Raw genomic sequence first — 24558 nt, forward strand, 5'->3', positions numbered from 1 at the left:
ATGGGGCCGCCTCGTCCCCTGCTCTCCTCGGCCTCGGCGGCGCGCGCGAACTTGGCGCTCCGCCATGACGGCACGGGCGGCGGCGGGATCTCGGCGGCCGTCACCACCAACCCCTCTGGCCTAAGCGCGATGCCTTCCCACGCCACCGCACCCTGCAACGGGCTCCGCCCTCATCTGCTCTTCGCGCCGCAGCTGCTGGCCACACCGCGCACCACCGCAGCTGCTGGCCCCCGCGCCGACGCCGCTCGCCGCGCTCCGCATGCTCGCGGATCGCCCCTGGCCCACGCGCCATCGATTCGGAGAAGGCTCGCACCGGCGCCATCGATTCGCGGCGCTGACAATTCTGAGAAGGGTCGCACTCGCCACTCGCCGCGCTCCGCATGCTCGTGGCTCGCCCCAGACCCGCACGCCGCCCACCTGCGCCGATGCCGCGGCACGGAGGCAGTCGACGAAGGCCGCTGCGAGCGCCGCGGTGGAGATGCCGAAGGCGAGGAGCGCGCGGAGGGGGTGGTGCTGCGGACGGCGGTGGAGGAGAGGCGCCTGGTGCGGAAGGACTCAGGTGCCGGTGGGGGCCATGGCGGAGCACGCGCTGGCTGCGCTGGAGCTCAGGGAGTGCAGCGGCGGAGCTGGTGTGCGTGCTGCGAGCCAGAGGGCGGCAGGCTCAGGGGAAGAGGATGTGGGGTGGGGCCTACATGACAGAATTGCCACGTCATGGTCAAAGTAGTCAAAACCACCGCCACGTCAGCTCGATACCACCCAAATCCGTCTCAGGGTATAAATTGATCTGGTTTTGAAAGTTCGGGTGTCTATTGTGTCCGGTTTGATAGTTGAGGGTTAAAGTTGGACAAACTCAATAGTTGAGAGGCCAAAAGTGGACTTTTTCCTTAATGAAATGTGCGGGTACAGGAACAAACACTTTGTACTTGTGACATATATTGATGAATCAAGAATCGACGACAATGCTGATTATATTGGTATAACTGCATGTTTTGCAGTTTTTGGAAACCTCACGAACATGCGCGAACTGAATTTGAGAGAGAATGATTTCAACAGAGACCTCCCAAAGACTTTGCTTATACTTCCTCAAATTAAGATCCTAGATCTCTCATGGAATTCATTAGTAGGAGGTATTCCAACTAGTTCGTCTTCAGATAAAGAACCGGCTTCACTGGAAGTGTTAAATCTCAGCCACAACCAGATGGGAGGAGCTCTTCCAACAGAACAAGGTAAAAACAAACCATTTCATGCAAATTTTGGTTCAAATTTTCGAATTGATGCGTCAGAAATGTCACATGATCTTCACATTTTTAACAGCATTTCGATACCTCAGAAACATACGGGAACTGGATTTGAGTTCAAATCAATTTAGCGGGAACCTTTCGGCATTCTTGTTTTCACTTCCACATATTGAACGGTTGGATCTCTCAGGAAACTGGTTTTTAGGACCTATCCCTTTAAGTCCCTCTTCAAATCTTTCTTCGTCTCTCAAGAGTCTTCGCTTTTCTCAGAATAATTTGAGCGGCAAACTATCATTCTATTGGCTGCGTAACCTCACTAAACTCGAAGAGGTTGACCTGTCTGGGAACACTAATTTAGCTGTTCATGTAAATATCCCTGGATGGGTACCTCCATTCCAACTGAAACGGCTAGCACTCTCTGGTTGTGATCTTGATAGAGCCATTATCGAAGAACCACACTTTCTACCCACGCAGATTTATTTGGAGGAGCTTGATTTGTCCAACAATAACTTGTCAGGAAGCATGCCAAACTGGCTGTTTACAAAGGAAGCAACTCTGGTTAACCTAGACCTTGGCTACAACTCGTTAACTGGATCGCTAGATCCAATAGGGCACCCCCAAACTGCTCTGCAATATATGTCCATATCTAACAACCATATAACAGGGCAGTTACCCATGGGCTTTGGCTCAATGTTTCCATGCTTGTCCACTCTTGATTTTCGTCACAATAACTTCTATGGACACATACCAATGTCATTGTGCCACATCAACCGCATGCGACTTCTGGACCTGTCTAACAACAATTTTTCTGGTGAACTGCCCGCTTGTGTGTTCACTGATTTTCCGGACATGCGGATCTTCAGTATCTCAAACACCCAGCTTGAAGGAACGCTGCCTCGTCTTTTATCAGGAAGCTTATTAATCATAAGTTTGCATGATAACAAGCTGTCTGGCGAACTTGACACTTCATTTTGGAATCTTTCTAGATTAGCAGTCTTAAATCTTTCTGGAAACCGTATGACTAGTAACATTCATCCAAAGATTTGCAACTTGACAAGCATTGAGATTCTGGATCTTTCAGATAACAACTTCAGCGGGCCAATACCAAAATGTAGCAGTACATATCTAAGTTCACTTAACCTGGCGGGGAATTCCTTTTCAGGAGATATCTCTCGTGGTCTTTTCAGCACACCAAACCTTATCATACTGGATATGAGATACAATAAGTTGACTGGTAACCTCAGCTGGTTAGAAGATCTTGATAGCATCACTGTACTCTCCTTGGGTTGGAATGAGTTTGAAGGGCAGGTCACTCCCAACTTTTCTCTATATTCATTAGAGTTAGTAATCTCAGCTGGTTAGAAGATCTTGATAGATCACTGTACTCTATAAGTTGAGATACAATATGAGTTTGAAGGGCAGGTCACTCCGTACTTTTCTCTATATTCATATACAAAACATACAAAACCGGTGGGTCTAAGTATCTGCTTTACAAGTTTGTATGTTTTGTAAAATTTGTAGCTACAACGTTAGTAGTATATCCGATTAATTTAATCTGTTATAACTTAGACCCACCGGTGGACAATGTCAATCTATCTTGCTCCGCCATGATACTAAAACTCCGGTCATGAAGTTCAGACTTCAGATAACATGGTACGAGCGTTCTCTCGTAGCCGTGTCCTTGTGATTCTCTTCTTAATGAAAAAATGTGTTCAGGCACGGTCTCCGAAAAAAAGACTCCAGACAACCCACATTTTGTTCATTTATAACTGTTGAAGTTTCAGAGCTTGATATCAATGTGTGTTTCTATATGAATATAGAGAAAGAGAAGCAAGGGCAAAGAAAGAGAAACAACGGTTTTAAAGGTTTTGCACTGCCCAAGGTTTTAGTCTAATAGATGTAAATGATAACCACCCACTAGTCCACTACTACGAAAACCTCATTTACAGTTGGTTTGTAATTTGCTTATTTATATCGGGGTTGGATGTGCTAAAATAATCATAACAAAAAGAAATCATCGTAGGTTCTATACGTACAGCTGTAAAAAATGGACCGCCAGGCATAATTGTATTATTACCGTCAGTCTGGCCATGAAACAATTGTGATAACTGATAACCAAGCCATCAGTGAAAATGGATTCATAATTAATTTCTAAATTCATATATAAAATGTTGAACTCGTTTTATCTGGAATGACAATTCTTCACGGATTGGTGAACTAATTTTTTCTTAAAAAATATTTAAGTATGAATTAATATACACAATCATAATCTTATAAAAATGATTTGTTATAAAGATTGACATAAAAATATTAAAAACAAATGAAAAGGAAACAAAAAGATTGCACTTATGTGTTACAATCCATTATTGATGGATTTTGCAATAACAGGAACAAAGCATGATGGTGTAATCAGTTATCGTAAAATTACCAAATAAATTCTCAACTTGCAATTCATTACCAGGAACAATGTACAAAGTCTGTACTGATAAATTTACAAAGACTTCGAATGTCCAAGAATGCACACAGATGAAGCCTCTACACAGAAGTGAACTAGATAGCCTTTTGCTGTTTCGCACTACCCCTCTTCTATATACGCAAAAAAGAATGTACCTCAAAAAGACGTTTTCAACGGACTATAGGGGGGGGGGGGCATAGATGTATCGCACCCACAACTTACTCCTTTATACATCCGGATAAAAGAATGAACTACCATGTACAGAGTAGTCTCATAACCGTCATTACTCAACAACAATCTCCTTTGCCATGTCCTTCTTCACGACAAGCTTCCCATCTTCATCCCTGGTGAAAAGCTTCTCCATCAGTGCGTCCCAGCTGGTTCTTCCTGCAGATTTCGGTTCCGTAGTTGTCTCGCTATGAGTATCAGAGGGTGGTGCAGTGCTACCATCCTCCAGAATTTCCTCTTCTGACAGGTCGGCAGCATGAGGAACATCCAATGTCTTTGCCCTCTGGAGGGCACTCTTGTGCTCCTCCTCAAAACTTTGCAACCTCTCCATCTTTTGTTGCGGAGGTGGAGCCATTGCATTCTCACTTTCCATCATTAGCTGCGACAATATACAGATGTAGACATGCAGTCATAAACAAATATTCATTCTGTGGAACTAAGCAAATCAGTACTAGAACCAATGGCAAATTCCAGCAGATGTGCATTTCTGAAAATTTTGTTTGCAATCAATTCATCCTTTTTTCTTCCAAGTTAATTCAGTACTAGCAAAAGCTAGAGCATCTCCCATGTAAACCATAACACACAAAAAAAATATGCAGAAAAGATAAATTACAGAAGCAAAAGGCAAAGATGGCGAGGTCTTTTATGGTACGTAATACTGGTCTATACTAGTGTTTAAAAAGAAGTAAAGAACTAGTATATAAACATCTGACGGCTCAGGTTAATTGTATACTGCTGAAAAGTTCATTAGTAGTATAGGTAGTATACGTAAGTAATATAGGTAGTATACGTAAGTAATATAGGTAGTATAAGGGTACTATGGGAAAAAATATTAATGACATCAAGATTCATTTATTCGGACCATCTTTCTAATTCCATATCTTCATTTTTATTTTTAACTGAAAAATAATTATAAAATTATCCTTGCTAATGAAGGGTTAGATCTCCTCTACACTATATACCACTAAGTGGTGGTACTGTGCGCCGTAAAAGACCTCAATATGGCGCGGCCCAATCTCGAAGATGTATGCCCCACTTCAAATTTGCTAATGAAATCTTAGGTACTATAACCACATAAATCCATAAAAAAATATTTCAAGTAGAGTTTTGCACTGTTCACTTGCAGACCCTATGAAAACCAAACATAACATTTGCCAGGTGTTTGCACATCCTTTCATTTATCAAACAGTTATTGATTACTAATGCAAATAATAAGGAGACTAATGCTCCAAATATTGCTATAAGTTACAGGCTTATCCTGCATGTGCATCTTTCTTATAAAAGAAGACAGCAAATTAAGATGATTTCCTTACAAAATTACCACGCATGGTTAATTTTCCTTACAAAATTACCACGCACGGTTAATTTTTCTTACAAAATAACCACGCATGGATAATTTTGGAGTACTCAAAATTGCATACAAAAATAGATCTTACAGGGCTACAAGCCATCCAAAGGTGCCGGATTTACTAAGTGCTACTTATGAAATACCAAGTGAAGCCTTAATATTAGTGAAATTTTGGAGGAAGAAGCAGCAAGGTTTAACCTATAAACCATTGGTCCATACCTATATCAGACCAGTCTATTCCTTGCTGTGAGCTTGTGGTTGCTTTGGTGTGAAATGTGAAAATGTGATAAGTGTATTTACCACAATTATTTTCCAAAAGAAAAGAACAGAACAGCACTTTTTGGTCAGTGGTGTCATGAAACTTGATTAAACCTGCCAGATCCAGATTCATTATTCAGTTCACCTCTAGGCTCTAGCAGCATTTTGGACCACTTGAACAGAAAGGGGGTAATGGTTTTTGATACCTTTCACAACAGGTTTGTTCCATCTCTAATGAACAACAAAAGGTCACAATTGCCAAGGTCTCTTGAATGTTACAAGAGCAAAAACAACTTTGGTTTCTAGTACAAGAGAGGTGAATGCAAGGAATAACTTCACAGAAGTAAATTCAATTTCTCGGTTTCTGTTTTAAAAGGAGTGAAGATGGCACTCTGATTCTGTGACTCGTAGGGATATGACTATATTTTAATGTAAGGAGACTTTATCCATAGCTGCTTGGCAAAGACGGTTTGGGCAGAGTTTTCCCTGTTTATCCATAGGGCAAAAACGTGGTTCCGTAATTTGTAGTTCAACCCAAGTCAGTACATATCATGTAGTACTCTTTTATTCTTAAACTAGATTAAGTACATTGACATATCAAACATAAGTACACGATCACCTAGATTTAGCAATCAGACAAATATGCCATCAACATGATGCTACGTTTAAAGAAAAAGGAAAGGCTTATGGAAAACTGCTAAAATAAACTGGCAACATGTAGTGTAACGTGTGTATACCTCTAAAGCCTTTTGTGATTCTCGCTCGATCCAAGCAATAGCATGATCAGAAGTAGTACTGCATGATAGCACAACATGCTCAAATCGTCCTTCCACAGGAATTGCAGTTCTGACCTCAGGTGGGAATCTTCCGCATCTACAGATGAGTAGTACTGTAGTCATGAAACATGTGAAAGGCACTTGTGTACAACAATACAGAAATTCTAGGAAACATATCCATTCTCCAAGATTTTTTATGAGTTTTTCTAGCCATGATGGATATGCAGACTGTGATGTGGCAACATACGTACTAACAATAACAAATTTCCATGATAATAAACCAAAATCCTATATTACCAATAATCCCTACCCAGTTTATGTGATGAGACAGCTTGCTAGCTGTAACTAACCAATTTTGAAATATCCTATATGTACTAGGCTTCTGAACTCTACGTCATTTTTCCTTAGATTCCAAGTTCACTTTATCTTATCATTGATCAGCAGAAACTACATACAAGAAACTCAAGGAAAAGAAGGGTACACTTCATACAAACGATATATAAGACTCGACCAGAGATAAAGATGTTCCTCTAATTTGTCCTATAGAAGATATCAAGCTTCAAACTGGGCTGTCATTCAAACAATATATGAGAATGCATGATGTTCATATTCCTCTATCCTTGTTAGCTGTGAAAATCCGTGCCCAATTACACAAGCAAACTTAAACTTTGCTTCTTCTGCTAGAAAAGCCAAGGTTAAAATCCCTCGGTTAAATCATGGAGAAAAAACTGATGTAACTACTAAAAAGAAATAGGTTAGAGCTTACTTATCCTAGAAGGTCTGGTTTAATATCTATAGTATTTACAATATAAACAGGAAAACAATAATTAGCAGGTACCATCTAAAGATACTATTTACCTGCAAAATTTCCTCTCAACGATATGATACATTCGCCCAGGAGCATACAATCTTCTTGGATCCTTGAATTTTCGCTTGTCTTGTTTAAATGTATCTCTCAAGCAAATGAGGAATAGCAAGCAGGGCAAGCTGTCCAAAGTATAAAGGCCTGGTGAAAAATTCGATCATACATGCTGTATTTTTTATGAAAGAAGCAGAACTACATAAGCATCTGGAGAAAGTGAGTCAGATAAGATTACCAGAATATAGACCCAAAAATGTACTCAAGTGGTGTTGGCGTTCTTGGCAAAAAGTCATCCTGGAAAAGACATGTAAAGTTAGGCAAAGACTTCAGGTGAGACTGAAATGCAATTAATACCAGAGATGGTAAGGATTAACATTCAACTGACAACATAGGACTGGTTGAGTTTACGTTCACTCATTCAGAATAAACAAGACAGCAACGGAGCAACAACCAATATTAGCAGTTGCAGGCTTGCAGCACACACAAATACTATACTACATGGACAAGTGCGCTAGCGAAGTTTCTTCAGAAATAAAAACCTTGCTCCCTATTAATTCGACTTCCTGTATAAAACAGATTAATTGTCTACTCAGGAAATGAGGAAAACAGGGTACAATCTACTCGTACAAACTCTGCTGCTCCTCAAATTAAGCATTGCATTTGATGATGAGCAGATCTCCACTGAACAACCTCTCTTCAAGGCACAACTATAGCCAGATTGAATGATGGGATTCCTACCGTTCTGTACAATCAAACTAGTTCACCTTTCTCAGACATTCCCAATCAGGAAACAAGCAAAGCAAAGCACATTTGACCAAATTGCTCGCCCCCAGACGATTCGAACAGGGCAGCGCCCAAATCAACAACCTGAAACTGCACGGCACCACCACCTTAAAAAGGTTAAACGCATCCCCGTACCTGCAGCACGACGGAGTTGATGACGTCCGCGTACTTGACGGCGAGATTGAGCGACATACACCTGGCGGGCGCGAGCGCGTAGCACTTGATCCGGCTCCTGGGTATGTTGTCGAACTCCTTGCGGTTGTTGACGACGAGCACGGTCATGAGCGCGGCGATGCCGGAGCCGAGCGAGTGACCGGTGAAGATGAGCTTGTACTCGGGGCCGTACCGGCGCAGCAGGTCCCGCAGCGTCTCCGTCTCCCGCTCGAGGATGAACTGGGCGGCCTTGAGGAGGCCGTGGTGCACGTAGCCGCCGTCGAACATCTGCATCCCCAGCTTGTTGTCCATGAGCACCTGCGCCGGCGAAGAGAATCCGTCAAATAAATCTCGCGCCTCTCTTTTGGAAGCCGGAAGGAGAGGAACAGCCTCCTCCCTTTTTCCCAATCATCAATTCACCTTGTAGTCCGCGTTGCGGACGAGGTTGAGGCCGCGCACGGCGAGGACGATCTCCTTGTGCGCCTCGTCGACGTAGATGAGGTAGGGCGGGCAGCGGTTGCCGACGTCCTCGTAGGTGGCGCGCCTGACGACGCCCCTGGGGTCGACGCCGGCGTACCCGCGGCCCGGCGGCGCGAACTTGGGGTCGCTGAGGTCCGGGTCGTAGTTGGCGAGCACGACGCGGCAGAGGCGCGGGACGGGCTCGAACTCGCCGGGGGTCGCCGGCGGCCACGTCTCGCTGTCGTAGGCGCCGATGTAGGTGAGCCGCTTCCACGCCCACCGCGTGCACCCCAGGCACACCACCCACTCCAGCCCGCAGCTCACCGACATGGCCGACGCCGCGCCGCGACCCCCGCGCCCGCTTCTCCTCGGCTGCCTCCGACTCCGGCCGCTGCTGGGCGCTGCGGGTTTGGGCGGCGTCTCGCGAGTTGTTTCTTCCGGAACCCACGAGACCGGCGAGCTGGAGTGGTGGCCTCCTGGTGGGGCCCGGCGTGCCTTGCTGTCTTGTGCCTCCCGCGTGCGCCCGCGGCATAACGTGCGCTGGGCGCACATTATGCTGCAGGGTTCAGTTTCGCATCGGGATAGGACCGTGCTGGCGCCCCGTGCTGCATAGCTCTCTCTCCCGCTGCTACGGGCCGTGCAGAGATGCCGGGGGGAGAGACGTGCAAAGGAAACTCACCGGAGTCGATAGCAGCGACGGCGGCGGCGCGCGGCATGCGACGGAGGTCAAGACGAATTCAAATACAAAAGGGAATAAAATAGACAGAAGACAGAGAGACCAGACGGAGGGAGGGTGTACATGGATGGACGTATAGGTACAGTATATCCGTAAAAAATACATGTATAGCATCAAAACGGTAAATGAAAGGGAGACACGGGCCACATGACACACGCTGAGATCTGCGGTCTGGATAACGTCCGCTGGGCGGACGTCCACCAAAATAACGCGTTGCATTGCGAAAATGCCTTACAGCGAACATGCGCTGGGTGCACATTATCCTCCAGCGTTCAGTTGCGCGTCAAGATTCGGGATAGGAGATACAACCTGTTGTATTCGAGTTGTATTCGGCCTAGTATTTCCCCGTCGCCAGCGCCCGTGCTGGTGCCTCGTGCTGTGTAGCTCTCTCTCTCCCCCCTCATCTCCGGGTGCCGGAGGGGGGCACCCGGAGATGAGGGGAGAGAGAAGATGAGGGGGGAGAGAGAGACGTGCAGAGGGGAAACTCATCGGAGTCGATAGCAGTGACGGCGGCGGCGCGCGGCGTGCAACGGCGGTGGCACGCGGCATGCGACGGAGGCGCACGAGCGGGGAGGTCGAAGACGAATCCAAATCCAAAAGGGAATAAAATAGACAGAAGACGGAGAGAGACCAGACGGAGAGAGGGTGCACATGGGTGGGCGTATAGGTACCGTATATCTGTAAAAAATACATGTATAGCATCAAAACAGTAAATGAAAGGGAGACACGGGCGACATGACGCGCGCTGAGATCTGCGGTCTGAATAACGTCTGCTGGGCGGACGTCCACCAAAATACCATGTTGCACTGCGAAAATGCCTTACAAGGAATGTGCGCTGGGCGCACATTATCCTCCAGCGTTTAGTTGCGCGTCAAGATTCGGGATAGGAGATACAACTTGTTGTATTTGAGTTGTATTCGGTCCAGTATTTCCCCTGTCGCCAGCGCCCGTGCTGGTGCCCCCATGCTGCGTAGCTCTCTCTCTCTCCCGCTGCTACGGGCCGTGCTGAGATGCCGGAGATGAGGGGGGGAGAGAGAGAGACGTGCAGAGGGGAAACTCACCGGAGTCAATGGTAGTGACAGAGGCGGCGCGCGGCGTGCGACGGCGGTGCGCGGCATGCGACGGAGGCGCACGAGCGGGGAGGTCGAAGACGAATCCAAATCTAAAAGGGAATAAAATAGACAGAAGACAGAGAGAGACTAGACAGAGAAAGAGTGTATATGGGTGGGCGTATAAGTACCGTATATTTGTAAAAAATACATGTATAGCATCAAAACGATAAATAAAAAGAAGACACAGGCGACATGACGCACGCTGAGATCTATGGTCTAGATAACGGTCTAGATAACGTCTGCTGGGTGGACGTACACCAAAATACCGCGGACGTACACCAAAATACCGCGTTGCTCGCACTGGCTGGCCACTTGGGCTCTTCGCTTTCCTCTCGCGGGCGCTTTCCGGGTCGACGCGGCCAGTCACGCGGTGGCGCTAGGCGGCCGTCCAGCCGCCGGAAGCCGTGGGACGGTGAGATCCGGCCGGACGGCAAAACACGGCATCCATCTCGGTCAAACGCGGGCATACAGCAGTCAGTTTCCTTCTACGAGCTTCAGCAATCGAGGTCGAATGGGTGAATAATATATTGCGGAGTCATCGAGGAAAACCTCGAAGCCTGTCCTGGAAAAAGGAAGTTCTGAATAATAGTAACATTCAAATTTGTTTCGAAGCACGAATACAACGAGAATTGAACTAAGATTCGTTCAAATCCCAGTTCAGTTCTCGACAACATGGTCGATTCTGCAGCCTGATCGTGCGAAGATAATGTTTTGGGTCTTAAACAACGGGGCTGAGCGGTTGAGTGGCTGAAACTTGAAAGTAAAGCACATGCTGGGATACGATTAAAAAAAAGCACATGGTGGAATAATATTTTGAGGTAGGAATGATGAACTGGCTCCATCCCTCTGCAGGGTCAGAACTCAGAACACAGTTGGCGCACGCCGTTTGGACGCTTTCGGTGCCACCGTGGCAAGGGCATTATTGATGGGTAGGGGCTTTCTCGCTCGCGCAGGCGCAGGTTGTCGCCTTGTTGTTGTTGTTGTTAAGCAGTTGGAGTAAGCCCGTGTTTAGTGCAGTAGGAGTAAGCTCGTGTTTAGTTCTTTACGTGTAAAAATTTTTGTGTTGGAATTTTATTAATTTGAAGTAGTGTTTAGTTCTTTACATATAAAATTTTTGTGTTCACATTTTACTAATTTGAAGTACTAAATGAAGTCTATTTACAAATTTTTTTTTGCATAGATGAGTTGTAAATCGCGAGACGAATCTAATGATGCTAATTAATCTATGATTAATCCATAATTAGCGGATTGTTACTGTAGTATTACGGTTGCAAATCATAGATTAAGTAGGTTCATTAGATTCGTCTCGCGATTTACAGTCCATCTATACAAAAAGTTTTGTAAATAAACTTCATTTAGTACTCTATGTATGTATCCCAACATTCGATGTGATGTTTTTTTTGTTTACCCGATTTACGGGTAAAGACTTAAGGGGGTGTTTTGGAATAGGGTTTTCAAAAAAGTCCCAGGGACTTTTTAGTATTTAGAAGTATTAAATAAATGTTAATTATAAAACTAACTGCAGAACCCTGGGGCTAAACAGCGAGACGAATCTAATGAGGTATCTTAATCCATGATTAGCGAATGGTTACTGTAGCATCACTGTAGCAAATTATGAATTAATTAGGCTCATTAGATTCGTCTCGCGAAAAAGCACTCAGCTGTCAAAAAACATTTATAAACAGATTTTATTTAATACTATAAAATAGTAAGATTCCTTTTGATATGATAGAGACTTCTGAAAAAAATTGGGATCCAAACAGGGCCTAAACAAACAGAACCTAAGAGAGACAGCGACCCCGAGGTCAACGGTTGAATTGGGGCGTCCAATCTTTTCTCTAATACGGCGTTGGTTTTGCCTGGGTTTTTAGCTTTCATCAAGTAATCGGGCATGAACCAGGGGATTTACTGACAGCGACGGACGGGCACCTCGTGGCCAGGCGTACGTAGGGCTGGATATCAAGCCAGCTCGGCTCGTTATGGCTCGGCTCGTTATAGCTCGGCTCGTTAACATATTGGCTCGGCTCGGCTCGTTATACTAACGAGCCAGCAGGCTAGCTCGGCTCGGCTCGTTAGCGAGCTCGAGCTAGCTCGTTTGGCTCGCGAGCCAATGTAGAGAGACAATATGAACACACATCATCACAGAGTATGGCTCGTTTGGCTCGTTATAGCTCGTTTGGCTCGTTCCAATTTTTGCTTCTTATGCTGCTCTTCTTACCCATTTTCCAGCATTGTTCCAATTCTTGCTTCTTATACAACTATTCTAACTCATTTTTTATATAAGCAACCTCTTGTTCATACCTTGAGGAGTCATAAAGCTGACTAAAATAGAACTGAATATATATCATTTTGAACTTAGGTCAAGGATTGTAGCAATAACCATGACATTGTTCTTCTCTTCCAAATATTTATCAAATTTGTTTAACATTGCAGCACTCATTTTCTTCAAATATGAGTCATTAGAATTTTTTGTCTTTAACAATGCACCCATTTAAATTTGCTGGCTTCATAATTAACTGGCTCGTTATGGCTCGCGAGCGGCTCGCGAGCCAGCTCGAGCTGGCTCGTTATAAAACGAGCTGGCTTGTTATAAAACGAGCTGGCTCATTATAAAACGAGTCGAGCTCGAGCCGAGCCATTAACGAGCGAGTCGAGCGAGCTAGCGAGTTACGAGTTTTTCGTCCAGCCCTGCGTACGCGTGCAAAACTTGGAGGCTGACAGCGGCCCCTTACGAGTTTTTCGTCCAGCCCTGCGTACGCGTGCAAAACTTGGAGGCTGACAGCGGCCCCCTCAGCAGTACTGCAGGGGATCTCAATCGCATTCTCAAATCCCAACAGCTGTAGCTTCATTACTGCCGTACTCTGTCTGAGCGACTCTTAAAAAGGGGCCGAGGGAGTAGCTGTTGTCGTGCTTGGGAACACGGATTAATCCCTGTCAAAATCAAGAGTTAATTCCTTAAATGCCATAAAAATTTATATCAATCCCTTCAATGCCACTGAAAATTAAACTATCCCTTTGTTGCCATCAAAATTTAATGTTTTATCCCTTCAATGCCATTCCGTTCAATTCTACTGTTAACATAACGGAAGCTACTGCGGACCCCACGTGTAAGTGAAAGGGAGGACTAAGGCCTTTGCTCGCGCCGCACCCCAACAGCGCCTCCGCTCGCTCCGCCCCGCCGCGCCATGGCCCCTGCTCCTCCTCCCTCCCTCCCCCCGGCGAGCCGATGGGCAGAGGTCGAGGCAGGCCGAGCTCGAGCGCCCCCGAGCTCCAGGGAGGGCGTCGTGTGCGCTGCTGCCGTCGAGGCCACTCCGAATCGGCAGGGCCGCCGCGCTATGGCCCTGCTCGCCGGAGGAGGATGCGGCCGGGTGCCGCCGCCGCAAAGAGCCTCCGCCGCCGCCCCCACGGTGACACGCCGCCTGCTGAAGCCGTCGCGCGGCCACGGCCACGCCCAAGGGGGAGCGGAAGCAGGCCTCTGCGCGCTCGCCGGCCGCTGCTCCGCTCCGGATCCGGCCGCCTGCCATGGAAGGAAAGGAGGAGGGGCCGGCCGCGCGCCACTCCGGATCCGGCGCCGACGAGGGTGGGCGGAGAGGGAGGGAGGGGGCAGAGGGAGGGATGGGGCAGAGGGTCGGCGGCGCCCCGATCCAGTCGCCGGCGAGGGAGGGGGAGGACCGTCCCCGGCGATGGGTGAGGGAGCGCCGGCGAGGGAGGGGGAGGAGCGCCGGCGGCCGGCCCGCGTCGTGCCTCCGCGCGGAGAGGGAGCAGGGAGGGCGCCGGTCGCGAGCGCCATGGGCCGGCCGCGCGCACCGCCATGGCGGGATAGAGGAGCCGTGGCGGCCGAGCTCTGCTGCCGGCCCGCCCGGCCGTCCGCGCGGCCCTTCGCCACCAGGGATGGGCGGGGCTGGACGAGGGAGAGAGCAGAGAGCAGGGGAGGAGCAGGAGGAGAGAGCCGTACTGTGCCACCAGCCGCCGGCCTCGCTGCCAGCGGAGGCAGCTCGCCACGCCGCCGACCATGACCTGTCCATGGTAAATCAAGAAGGGGGTAAAAAGGAAGGCCTTTAGGCCTCCCTTTCACTTACACGTGGGGGTCCGCAGTAGCTTCCGTTATGTTAACAGCATAATTGAACGGAATGGCATTGAAGGGATAAAACATTAAATTTTGATGGCATCAAAGGGATAGCTTAATTTCCAGTGGCATTGAAGGAATTGATATAAATTTTGATGACATTCAAGGAATTAACTCCAAAATCAAAACTGGAGAAGCCAAGGGTACACGATGCAAGCGCATGTGTACACACACAACTCTGCATGTTGGTCACACCAGTCGACGACGCATTCGATCGGATGAAAAAAAAAGGATTCGGTACTGGTTTGGAAAACGTCCCTCTCACATCTGGTCGCGTGGAAGCTTTGTTTCCATGGAGCCGCCGGTACGGGGGCGACTGTGCTTCCGATCGGTCTGGACTAATTTGAGGACTAAAATTTAATTTTTGAATTAGCTTTTTAAAGTTTAGTTCCTAGAGTTGTTTGGATCCATAAACTAAATTGAGCGCTAAAGCATATATCTCAATCATTAGCTCTACCTTTCATACATGGGGGTGAAGAGAAAAATAGCTTTTTGATGGGATTCACATAGAAACAACCCCAATAAACATTTTTTGGAGGGGCTAATTTTTTAAGAGGGTTATTTCACTTTAGCTCCAAATAACTCCACCTGTTTGGATCTTTTGAAATTAAAAACGGAGGGGCTAATTTTTAGCCCCCGAATCCAAACAGACCGCAGATTAGGCTGGCACAGAGAGCAGGAGCATCAAGCAAAGTGCGAGCAAAGCCAGGGGGGAGGGGGGGGGGGGGGCTTTCATCACGTCATGTGAAGTGGAGACCAGACGGAGAGGAGGCTGGGCTCGCGCGGTATGGCGCCTATTCATAGCACGTGCGATTAGAAACTATACTATCACACTTGATTATATTTAGATAATATTTTTTCTAAAATATTTTTATTTATTCCGGAACAATTTCTATCTCTAGATATTTCTTGAAATATTTTTATTTATTCTGGAACAATTTCTATCGCTAGAATATCTTTATCTTTTTTGGAATATTTTATTTTATTCTGAAACAATTTCTATTTTTAGAATATTTTTTATCTCCGACTAATTTGTACAATAGTATAATATCTAGTCGCATGTGCGATAAATAGACCCACGTGCGCGCGGCCCCCACAGGTTCCTTCGAAGCCAAGGCTAGAGTAGAAACTTCGGCGCGGAACCGGCGGCTTTTCAGCACGAGCGCGTCACTGGGAATGTTGGGAACCTGTCGCTTCCATGCTCGCTGCCGTCGCTGCCCCGCTAGGAGTGAAGGCCGCCTAGGCCAGCACGGAAGTTGATTAAGCTTACTACTGGGCCTTCACGTGGTGGGCCTTTACAAGATGGGCTGGAAGCTTGGCACGGGGGCGGGGCGGTTTTTTCTTTTTTATATTTTTTAAAAATAAAAATTTCAAAAATATATGTCCGTTTTGAAATATTTCAAAAATACCCCCCGGTCGCCACCCCCATAGGGCGACAGGCCTTAATTGTAATTTTTTCTTCTTCAAATTTGCAATGAAGTCCTTGGAAAAAAAAGCCCTGTCGCCCCCTCAACGGGCGACAGGGGCCTGTATATTCTCTTTGTCATTTGAGCCTGCCATATGCCGCCATTCCCTTTGTCATTTGAGCATAAAAATTCAGGAAAAAAGAGAGGGGTGAGAAGAAGAAAAACGGCGAAACTCTGCCGAATTGCGTACTTTTTGAAATGGTGGAAGGGCACTGCTATTGGGTCACGTATGTCTGGGCAAAGAATGCCACATTTGGGAAACCCGTGATCGCCGTGCTGAGCAGTGGCAACCTGTGATCTCGTACTCGCAGCTAGATACACTATGGTTCCTATTTTGAGCTATTCGAGCGTGTAGTCGTCATCATCGTCGGCAGGATCTCGGCCGCTAACTCCTACCGCACCTAACTTGTCCTTCATTAAATCACGGGAAAAAATCGCAAGAACTTCCCTTATTTCACGAGCATTATGGAACCCACAAACATAATAAATTCACATCAATAGTATCTATAGAAATAAATGACAAGTAAACTACCACAATCATAAACATCGGATACAAATAAGCGGTCCACAGCTATCTCATTACAAATAAACATCAGAGATACAAACATCAGATACATCTAACCACCCCTAGGGCATCGAACCCTCTTAGCCCTCTGCTGGGCACGGACATGGCCCTCGGAGTAGGTGAGAACATCCGGAGACCTCACCTGTCGCTCAGGACGCGCAAGGGGCTGCGGTGTCTACTGCTGAGAGATCCCAAGTGGTGCTCCTCCTAGCTGTGAATACCCCAAGACATCGGGGTCACCTTGCGCGGCAGGCTCTTCTGGACTCAAGCTGTCGAAGTCGTCTAAGGTGAATGTCTCGCTATCTGGTCGAAAGGAGGAAGAAGAAGGTCCGGCGCCCGCATGGGGGTAGAATCCTACGCAAAAAATGTGGATGTTAGCGTACGCTCGTATATTTTGTCATGACATGTAGAAACCGAAATACGAAACATAAACTAACCTGTGTAGGCCGGTATCTGTGGCCCCGGTACCATCCCTGGATACAGTCCGCCAACTGGTGCTGTCCCTCTAAACATGCACTTGGGAAGAACTGCGACGTCGGCCCGTGCATGGTCGACGGACACGGGAACGACGACGAGGCCTGAGATGACCCGTGGCTGTCTTCGTATTGCACACGGCCAGTCATCAGTGCTGTGTATCATCATCAATTCCCATAATTCACTTTCTACCTCCCAATTAACAAGACACTGGACAGTGATCACATGTGTCAACGGATCAACATGGAACCAACGCTGCAGCCACTTACATATGGAACCAAAACTCCTTTCCAGAGGTTTATCTATGCCGCTAGATGTGCGTTTAAAGGCAGAAAGATCTACTCCATTTGGCCCATACATAACATTGTATTCACCATAAAATACTTGAAACTGCATCTTGCTCGACATATCTGTATATCACATAATACTTATCGAGTTATACTCTTTACTTCATTACCTTATTCAATAATCCGTAAAAACTAAGTATGAAATTCAACTACAACGTATAAGTATTCATAACTACGTGATGACACTCAAATTCTATACTGCATATGCCAAATTCTATTCTAAATCATAATTAATTTATAAACACGTCTCTAATAGTACTGCAATTGTAATAATAAATGCGTAGAACTAATTTTCTAAACTAATTTACTACTACGTAACTACAAACTAAAGTATCATTTAACTCCTACTTAAATGGTTCTACTATAGCACTAATTAAATTAAATTACTCACCCCTACTTAAATTACTCATATTTAAATACGTAGTACTTAAATATAACAATATATAAACTAAATGTATTAATCTGCAGATCACAAGTGCTGAATCCGGCAGGACTTCGCCGCTTTCCTTCTCCTCACTTCTCTCTTTTTTTCTGGATTTTTGGTGGAATTTTCGGGCTCAAATGAGGAGGGAAGGGGAGGGTTGGAGCTTTTATAGGGGATACCTCGGTCGCCCGAGGGGGGGGGGGGGCGACAGGCCCCCCTGTCGCCTGCGGGGGGGGGGGGGGGGGGCGACAGGCCCCCTGTCGCCCGTTGGGGGGGCGACAGGGCTTTTTTTTTCTTCCAGAGACCTCATTGTGATTTTGAAGAAAAAAAAATTACACTTAAGGCCTGTCGCCCTATGGGGACTACCGGGGGGTATTTTTGAAATATTTCAAAACGAATATATATTTTTGAAATTTTTATTTTTAAAAAATATAAAAAAGAAAAAAGCGCGGGGGCGGGGGAACGCTCGTTGGGCCTATGATTGGACCCCACCCATTTATCAGTGGACCTCTCCTAAAAAAAAATCAGTGGACCCCACCCAGCGGAGGAAAACGGAAAACCACGCACTAAGGGGCTGTTTAGTTCTCAAAATGTTTTGGCCAAAATTTTTTAACTTTCCTTTAGACACATACATAAAATATTAAATATAGTTAAACAATAAAAATAATTGCACAGTTTGAATGTCCACAACGAGACAAATCTTGTGAGTCTAATTAGTACATGATTAGTTATAAGTGCTGCAGTAATCAATATATACTAATGATACGGTCAAAAGCCTCTAAAGATTTGTCTCGTGGTTTCCAAACAAGTTCTGAAATTAGTTTTTTAATTAATATTCGAAAAATCATTCTATCATTTGGTCAAACAATAGATGTGATCTTTGGATCAAAAATTTTCGCTAACTAAACACTCTAAAAAAGAACCCAATCCCCCTGGCCTGGCCCCACATCAAAGCCGGCAGCCGCCCTCCCTCTGCTACTCCTCTCTCCTATCTCGCCGCGCCATCGGGGAGAGCCCCTCTCCAGGAGTCGGCCGAACACTAGTCACCCAGCGCGCCGCACCTCGTTTCTTCCCCTGAACCACGCAAGCCCTCGGGCGAACAAGGGATACCGCGAACCGCGATCCCGTCTCGCTGCCGTCTCGCCCCCCGGGAAGCTCTCGAGAGAGCCCTTCGCCTCGTCACCCCGTCGGCCCCTCCTCGCCGCGTGACGGGATCGACCGCGGCCCGTCTGCCGTCACCGTCCCGCGGCCGTCCAGATCCCCCAGCGTCCTGCCACCCTCAGGTGTGTGGATCTCCTTTTGTTTATCGTTCTTTCAAATACCTGCTTGATTTCAGCATAGGCGGACCGATTGACTTGTAGGTACTACTAGTAGAACCACAGTTTTCTTCACTTTAGTGTTCAGATCTGGCACTGTGTGCATTGTTGATGAAGCGCGCAAACTAAGGTGGTAGTTAGTCCTGCTAAATTACATTGTATCCCGTGCTACCAGTCCAGATTGGTGTGCGTTCATGGTTTACTGCAAATTATTTTTTGTTCTTTTGGAGATCAGGAGCGATGGAATCAACTGTATTTTACCACAACGATGGATAGTAATTACTGTTGAGTGTTCTATTTTGACCATGTTCTCAGGGGTGCGCAACATTTGACATAAGTGCCTTGCTTCGGTTGAGATCTGCTAACTTGAGTTTTAGTCAAAACTTGTTTTGCTGGCAAGTACTGCAGAAAAAAAACATTCAAAGGTCAAATTACAATATTACATGTACGTATAAATTTCAAGTCCGAGCGTTCTGTAATTACTAGCTTCTACCTATTAATACAAGAAAGAAAAATGTTAGGATATAGGCCTTAACTGCCTAATGATTACAACACGTGCCAGACAAGGAGTGTTTAGCTCCCTTGTCTTGCATTATCTGAGTTTAACTTGTATTACGGGGACAAATTCGCCCCTATATCAATGTAGATGCCATTGCGCTGTGCTGAGTCTTTGTTTGGAGTGTTTCCAGTTTGTTCGTGTGTTCTAACATGGGAACATTTAATAGGTATTGTAGAGGTTCAGAAATGTTATTGTAATAAGCCTGGTGTTTGTTCAAATCATCTTTTTTCCCATTACTTCTATGCTATCAGGGTGCCTGATACTGTGATATTGGGAACATTTAATAGGTATTGTAGAGGTTCAGAAATGTTATTGTAATAAGCCTGGTGTTTGTTCAAATCATCTTTTTTTCCCATTACTTCTATGCTATCAGGGTGCCTGATACACTGATATTTTAAAAATTTTAAAAGTTACTGAGTTTTATTTTTTATGATGCCTGATACTGTAACTTGGAAGATTATGATTGCCTTATCAAATTGTTTATGTGCGAAAAGTCGGAGACAAATTTATAAGAAACATGATGATAAGTGTGGAAGAATAAGGTGGCAACTAAAAATTCGATGTGTCCTAATCTTATAAAGTTCAAGGCTGGAGATTTTCTTTAAACTGCAAAATGCTTGGCTGCACACTTTGTTTATGTAATATTAATATCTTAATCATGCCAAAGATGTGAAAAACGGAGGTAACCTTAAGGCTGTGATTATCTATATTGTGTGCAAATGTGTGATTGCCTGGTCTACTGTGCCCAACTGAACAATCAAGATACTGAAATTGTTTCTCCTATGCAGAGCTGTGTTCTTAACTTTGGGCCTCAAGTTTTTGTCTTGAATGGCAACCTCTTTGGATGTTCCACTGGATGATTTAATTAAAAGCAGAAATGGGAGGGGAAGGGGAAGAGGCAGGGGACAAATAGTGGGTCGAGGCAGAAGTGACGGCCAGAGATTGAGTCGTGGCACATGGCGTGGGCGTGGTACTGGCACCTTCCGTGGAAGGGGACTTGGTGTGCCTTCGCGAAGGCCACTTGGTGTTAATACTCGGTCTTCATCCTTTGCTATTGCCAAGGCAAGCACAAAACTATCACTGTTTTTCTGTATACCTTCAAGAATCCAAATAGTAGGTACCTGAGAAGAAGTGGCTATAAATTTGTTAAAAGGGGACAGCCCAATGGCTTTCGATTCAGGCCATATCTGCTACCTTTAAACTGTGGAGCTTCAAAGAGGATCCAATGGATTTCTCGTTTCGAAGTACCAGAGGACTGGCCCTTTTCTGCTGAGTATGGGTGGCGAGATATATGTTGGTTTTTGCTGGTTAATGCTTCAAAGTTCAAACTGAAAACATTGTGTCTACTCGTTGTCAGCATGCTGATGGGCCACATGTTAATCTGTGGATAAGGCCTTTGATTTATACAGAAATACACCATTCTATGCAAATGGTTTAGGGTTTTATGATTTTGCTGATGCTAGTTGCCTCATCAAGTACCATGGATTGATGAGTTTTGTGATTTTATGCTAATACTTTCTCATCACAATCTGGACATGCATGGAATGGAATATCAGTCATTCAATAAAGCAAAGGATTTTGTTTGGAGACATGATCTATTTGAGGATAGCATGGTGGCAGCCGGGCTTTCTGGGATAGAATCTGGTACAAAACTGTACATTTCAAACTTGCACTATGGAGTGACAAGGGAAGATATACAGGTAGCTGGAACCTCATCTTCGTACTACGATATCTGACAGTCCCGTTCATGTTCAGCGTTTCTGAAGCTGATGTTTGTCTATCAACAATATTGCTTCAGGAGCTTTTTTCAGAAATGGGTCATTTGAAGCACTGTGCTGTTCACTACGACAATAATAGACACCCAACCGTGAGTCTCTCTAAAGCTTGCTTGGTTCTTTTTCTGTGATATGTTACACACCAAACACATAGTTTTCTGATACAATTTTTAAACCATGTAGTTTCTGAAACTGACACTTCAAATCTGTCATACTTCTATTTTAAATCTGTTGTTTATAATTTTTTTTATCAATGTTTCAAAAAATGCTAGGCTCTAGGCAGGCAACCAGGCTCTGTCTGCTGCCTAGGTTTGTAATTTTGGCATATTGACATAGGAAAACGGGAAAAATAGGAATTATTGTATATTAACATGCAAAAGTGGAGAAAATTGGAAAATGCCTAGGTGTTAGTTGAAGTTGTGCTGGATCGCCTAGCTTTGCGGTTTTGAACAGAGATTTTGACAAATGATGTTTTTACAATCTTTCTGCTGTTTTGCATATTCATGCTTGGTTATTTTCTCATAGTATGTTACAAGTACAAGTGCCTTCTGCCCTAATACATTCTGGAATGTCAATTGCATGTTTTGTGTTTGGATATTGCTTTGATTGATTATATAAAGTTTGATGGGATGGACATGTAGTATTACAACCTACAGGAATTTTGTCTAGTGCACCATACTATTCGTTCAAAATAATCCTTTAGTTCCTTTGTTTTTCCAGAGTTCCTGCAAGTGTATTTTTCTTCAGCTGTTTTCTTATTACACGCTGTCTTCTGTTTCCTGGCATATTGCCAGTAATGATCACATGCATCCCTGCACCTCCATCCATCTGTGGGAAAAGTAAAACCACACATGTGCATCAAACAAATATAATTACCGTACTATTAATTTTTAAAAAACAATCAAATTGAAATGCATTTTGAATATTTTTTTGTTACTAGGAAAGCCATAATTCTCAGTTTTGTATTTAATTAAGCACTTTTAACAAAAAGACATGTTTGATTGACCAGTCAACCTCTACCTGCCCAACTTTACAATGTATTCAGGTGTTTCTGTTAAAACTTAGGACATTGACACTTTGACTAGCTAAATCTATAGAATGAATTGTTGTTAAAATAGAAAGAGTTATTGTTAAAATGTTTTTCATGGTTAATCTGGTAGCATGGGCCTTATGTTAATCCATATGATCTTTTAGCTAATGATGGTCAAGACTAAAAAGGTTGACATAAGAAAAAACCTAAATGACTTGTATTTGAGATTGGAGGCTTTAAACTCTAGCTAGTCAATAATAATAATAATATATTGGTGCTGTAATTGCTTAACAAAAACAGAAACATGCTAATCTGTACTAAATGTATTTATGGACTGGTTTGTTCATGGATATTTTTAAATAGGGTTCTGCTGAGGTGATATTCACCAGGAGAAGCGAAGCTCTTGCGGCGCTGAAACGATATAATAATGTGCGCCTTGATGGGAAGGCAATGAAGATTGAAGTGATAGGAGCAGATTTAGGTATATCTGCAGCTGCCACACCCCGGATTAGTGTTGTTCCTGGTGCAAGGGGAAGAGGACAGAGAGAAGTTGTAATGATGTATGGCTCTTCTTTGGCAGTGTGGCTTTAATGATGCATTTACTGTTGGATTGTCCAGTCATGTTGTAATAATCTATCTTTCGTTTTTTTCTGGAACATGTCTATTTTCAGGCCTGGTGGAACTGGGTTTGGTCGAGGTGCAGCTGGCTCATCTAGTTCGCTTCCTGGGTAGGTTCTCATGACTATATTTTCTTAGCTCATCAGAATTACAGATCTCACAGCTTTCCAACTATGAGGCTAGATCATTAGAAATGTTACCAAAATAACCATTCAAACAAGGAGTCAACTGTTAGTGGTGTCAAAGCAGATATTTCTTAAAATCTTTGAAATCGTGTGTGGTTGTGGCAGATTTGATCTTTAAAATCATATGGTGGTTGCTCGCTGTGGATAACCTTCAGTCTGCCATGTATAAATGGAGCATTCTGCTTGTGGTATTACCACATGGCATATCAGAGTAACTAGCAAGTAACAACTAACTCCATCCAGCGTAACCTGAAAAAGTATAGTTGTCGAAAGTATTTTTAAGCTCCCATCTATCATGTTTGAGGTTGTCTGAGGATCTTTATTTTATCATCTGGCAGAGAAAATCTGAAGATATTCATAGTAGAATGTGAGATTCCATCTACAGTCCATGTTTTTCCATTTTGCAGTAACTGACCTTTTTGTAATCATTGTGCCATGTTCAGGTGGAAGCGTGGAGGTTTTGCTCAAAGAGGGGGCGGACAAGTGCGCGGAGGTTTTACCCAAAGAGGGGGAGGACAAGTGCGTGGTCGCGGGCGGGGCCGTGGGCGTAGTAGCTTTGGTCAAGGCCGTGGACGTGGCTATGTGCGCAAGGGAAACGTGGAGAAATCAGCTGAACAATTGGACAAGGAGCTCGACAACTACCATTCTGGCGCGATGAATGTTGACTAAGATGGTGCATCCACCATCCAGTCACCTTGGAGTTTGATGTAAGTTGAAGATAAGCTTGGTATTCTGTCAGGTGTGCGCATATCTGGCTGCTTTCATTGTCTAAGCTGGAAGATTAGATTTCACCTGCGATTTCGTGTTCGATGTTTGTCCTATGATACCGTAATTGGCTTGTGACAGAATGATGAATCGTGTTTTTCAACTGTTGTGGGGTTTTCTGTTATTGTTTTCATATTTTTCTATAATTCCTACTGTTGTATTGAGTCTGGTAAAATTTGCTGGATCTCAGAATTTGTTATGGGCATCAGCCAAAATGTTTAGAGACAGCTTGAATGTGTTATCAAATGCCTCAGCAGAGTATGCGGCATGAGTAGTGGGCATCTGCGCGGGATGATCCTTTTCTTGGTTTCCAGATTTCACTATCAACACCTGACCGAACTAGGGAGTGTAATTAGAATCCAGATTTCAACTAGAACAATCGTAAAAAGAAATGCTACTAGAACCAAATAAGTGATAATGAGGGCGACAAGGCTCTGGGCTCATTGTCAGGAGTATCATAACATAGGAAACCACTCTGCTAGTAACTAGGTTGCATTCAC

At 44.9% G+C, this 24558-nt stretch overlaps 3 protein-coding genes across 3 annotated transcripts; 2 read left to right on the forward strand and 1 right to left on the reverse strand.

The window, feature by feature from the left end:
• On the forward strand, window positions 1–2600 carry LOC120669107 (receptor-like protein 14). Its single transcript, XM_039948920.1, has 3 exons — window positions 1–559; window positions 996–1174; window positions 1284–2600. The coding sequence occupies exons 1-3, from the start codon at window positions 1–3 to the stop codon at window positions 2598–2600; spliced, it is 2055 nt and encodes a 684-aa protein (XP_039804854.1).
• Window positions 2601–3662: 1062 nt separating this feature from the next.
• Window positions 3663–9045, reverse strand: LOC120670085. The gene is made up of 6 exons (XM_039950074.1): window positions 8522–9045; window positions 8084–8419; window positions 7401–7459; window positions 7162–7290; window positions 6265–6400; window positions 3663–4300 (listed from the first exon to the last, which is right to left on the reverse strand). Exons 1-6 carry the CDS (start codon window positions 8888–8890, stop codon window positions 3977–3979), a joined length of 1353 nt encoding a protein of 450 aa, XP_039806008.1. The 5' UTR covers window positions 8891–9045; the 3' UTR covers window positions 3663–3976.
• A 9743-nt stretch (window positions 9046–18788) lies between these two features.
• Window positions 18789–24326, forward strand: LOC120669585 (THO complex subunit 4D-like). The gene is made up of 7 exons (XM_039949374.1): window positions 18789–19093; window positions 20474–20747; window positions 21242–21385; window positions 21484–21552; window positions 22854–23050; window positions 23162–23218; window positions 23737–24326. Exons 2-7 carry the CDS (start codon window positions 20514–20516, stop codon window positions 23960–23962), a joined length of 927 nt encoding a protein of 308 aa, XP_039805308.1. The 5' UTR covers window positions 18789–19093; window positions 20474–20513; the 3' UTR covers window positions 23963–24326.
• The last annotated feature ends 232 nt before the right edge of the window (window positions 24327–24558 follow it).

The sequence above is a fragment of the Panicum virgatum genome, chromosome 4N, assembly GCF_016808335.1.
Source record: "Panicum virgatum strain AP13 chromosome 4N, P.virgatum_v5, whole genome shotgun sequence".
NCBI classification, from domain to species: domain Eukaryota; kingdom Viridiplantae; phylum Streptophyta; class Magnoliopsida; order Poales; family Poaceae; genus Panicum; species Panicum virgatum.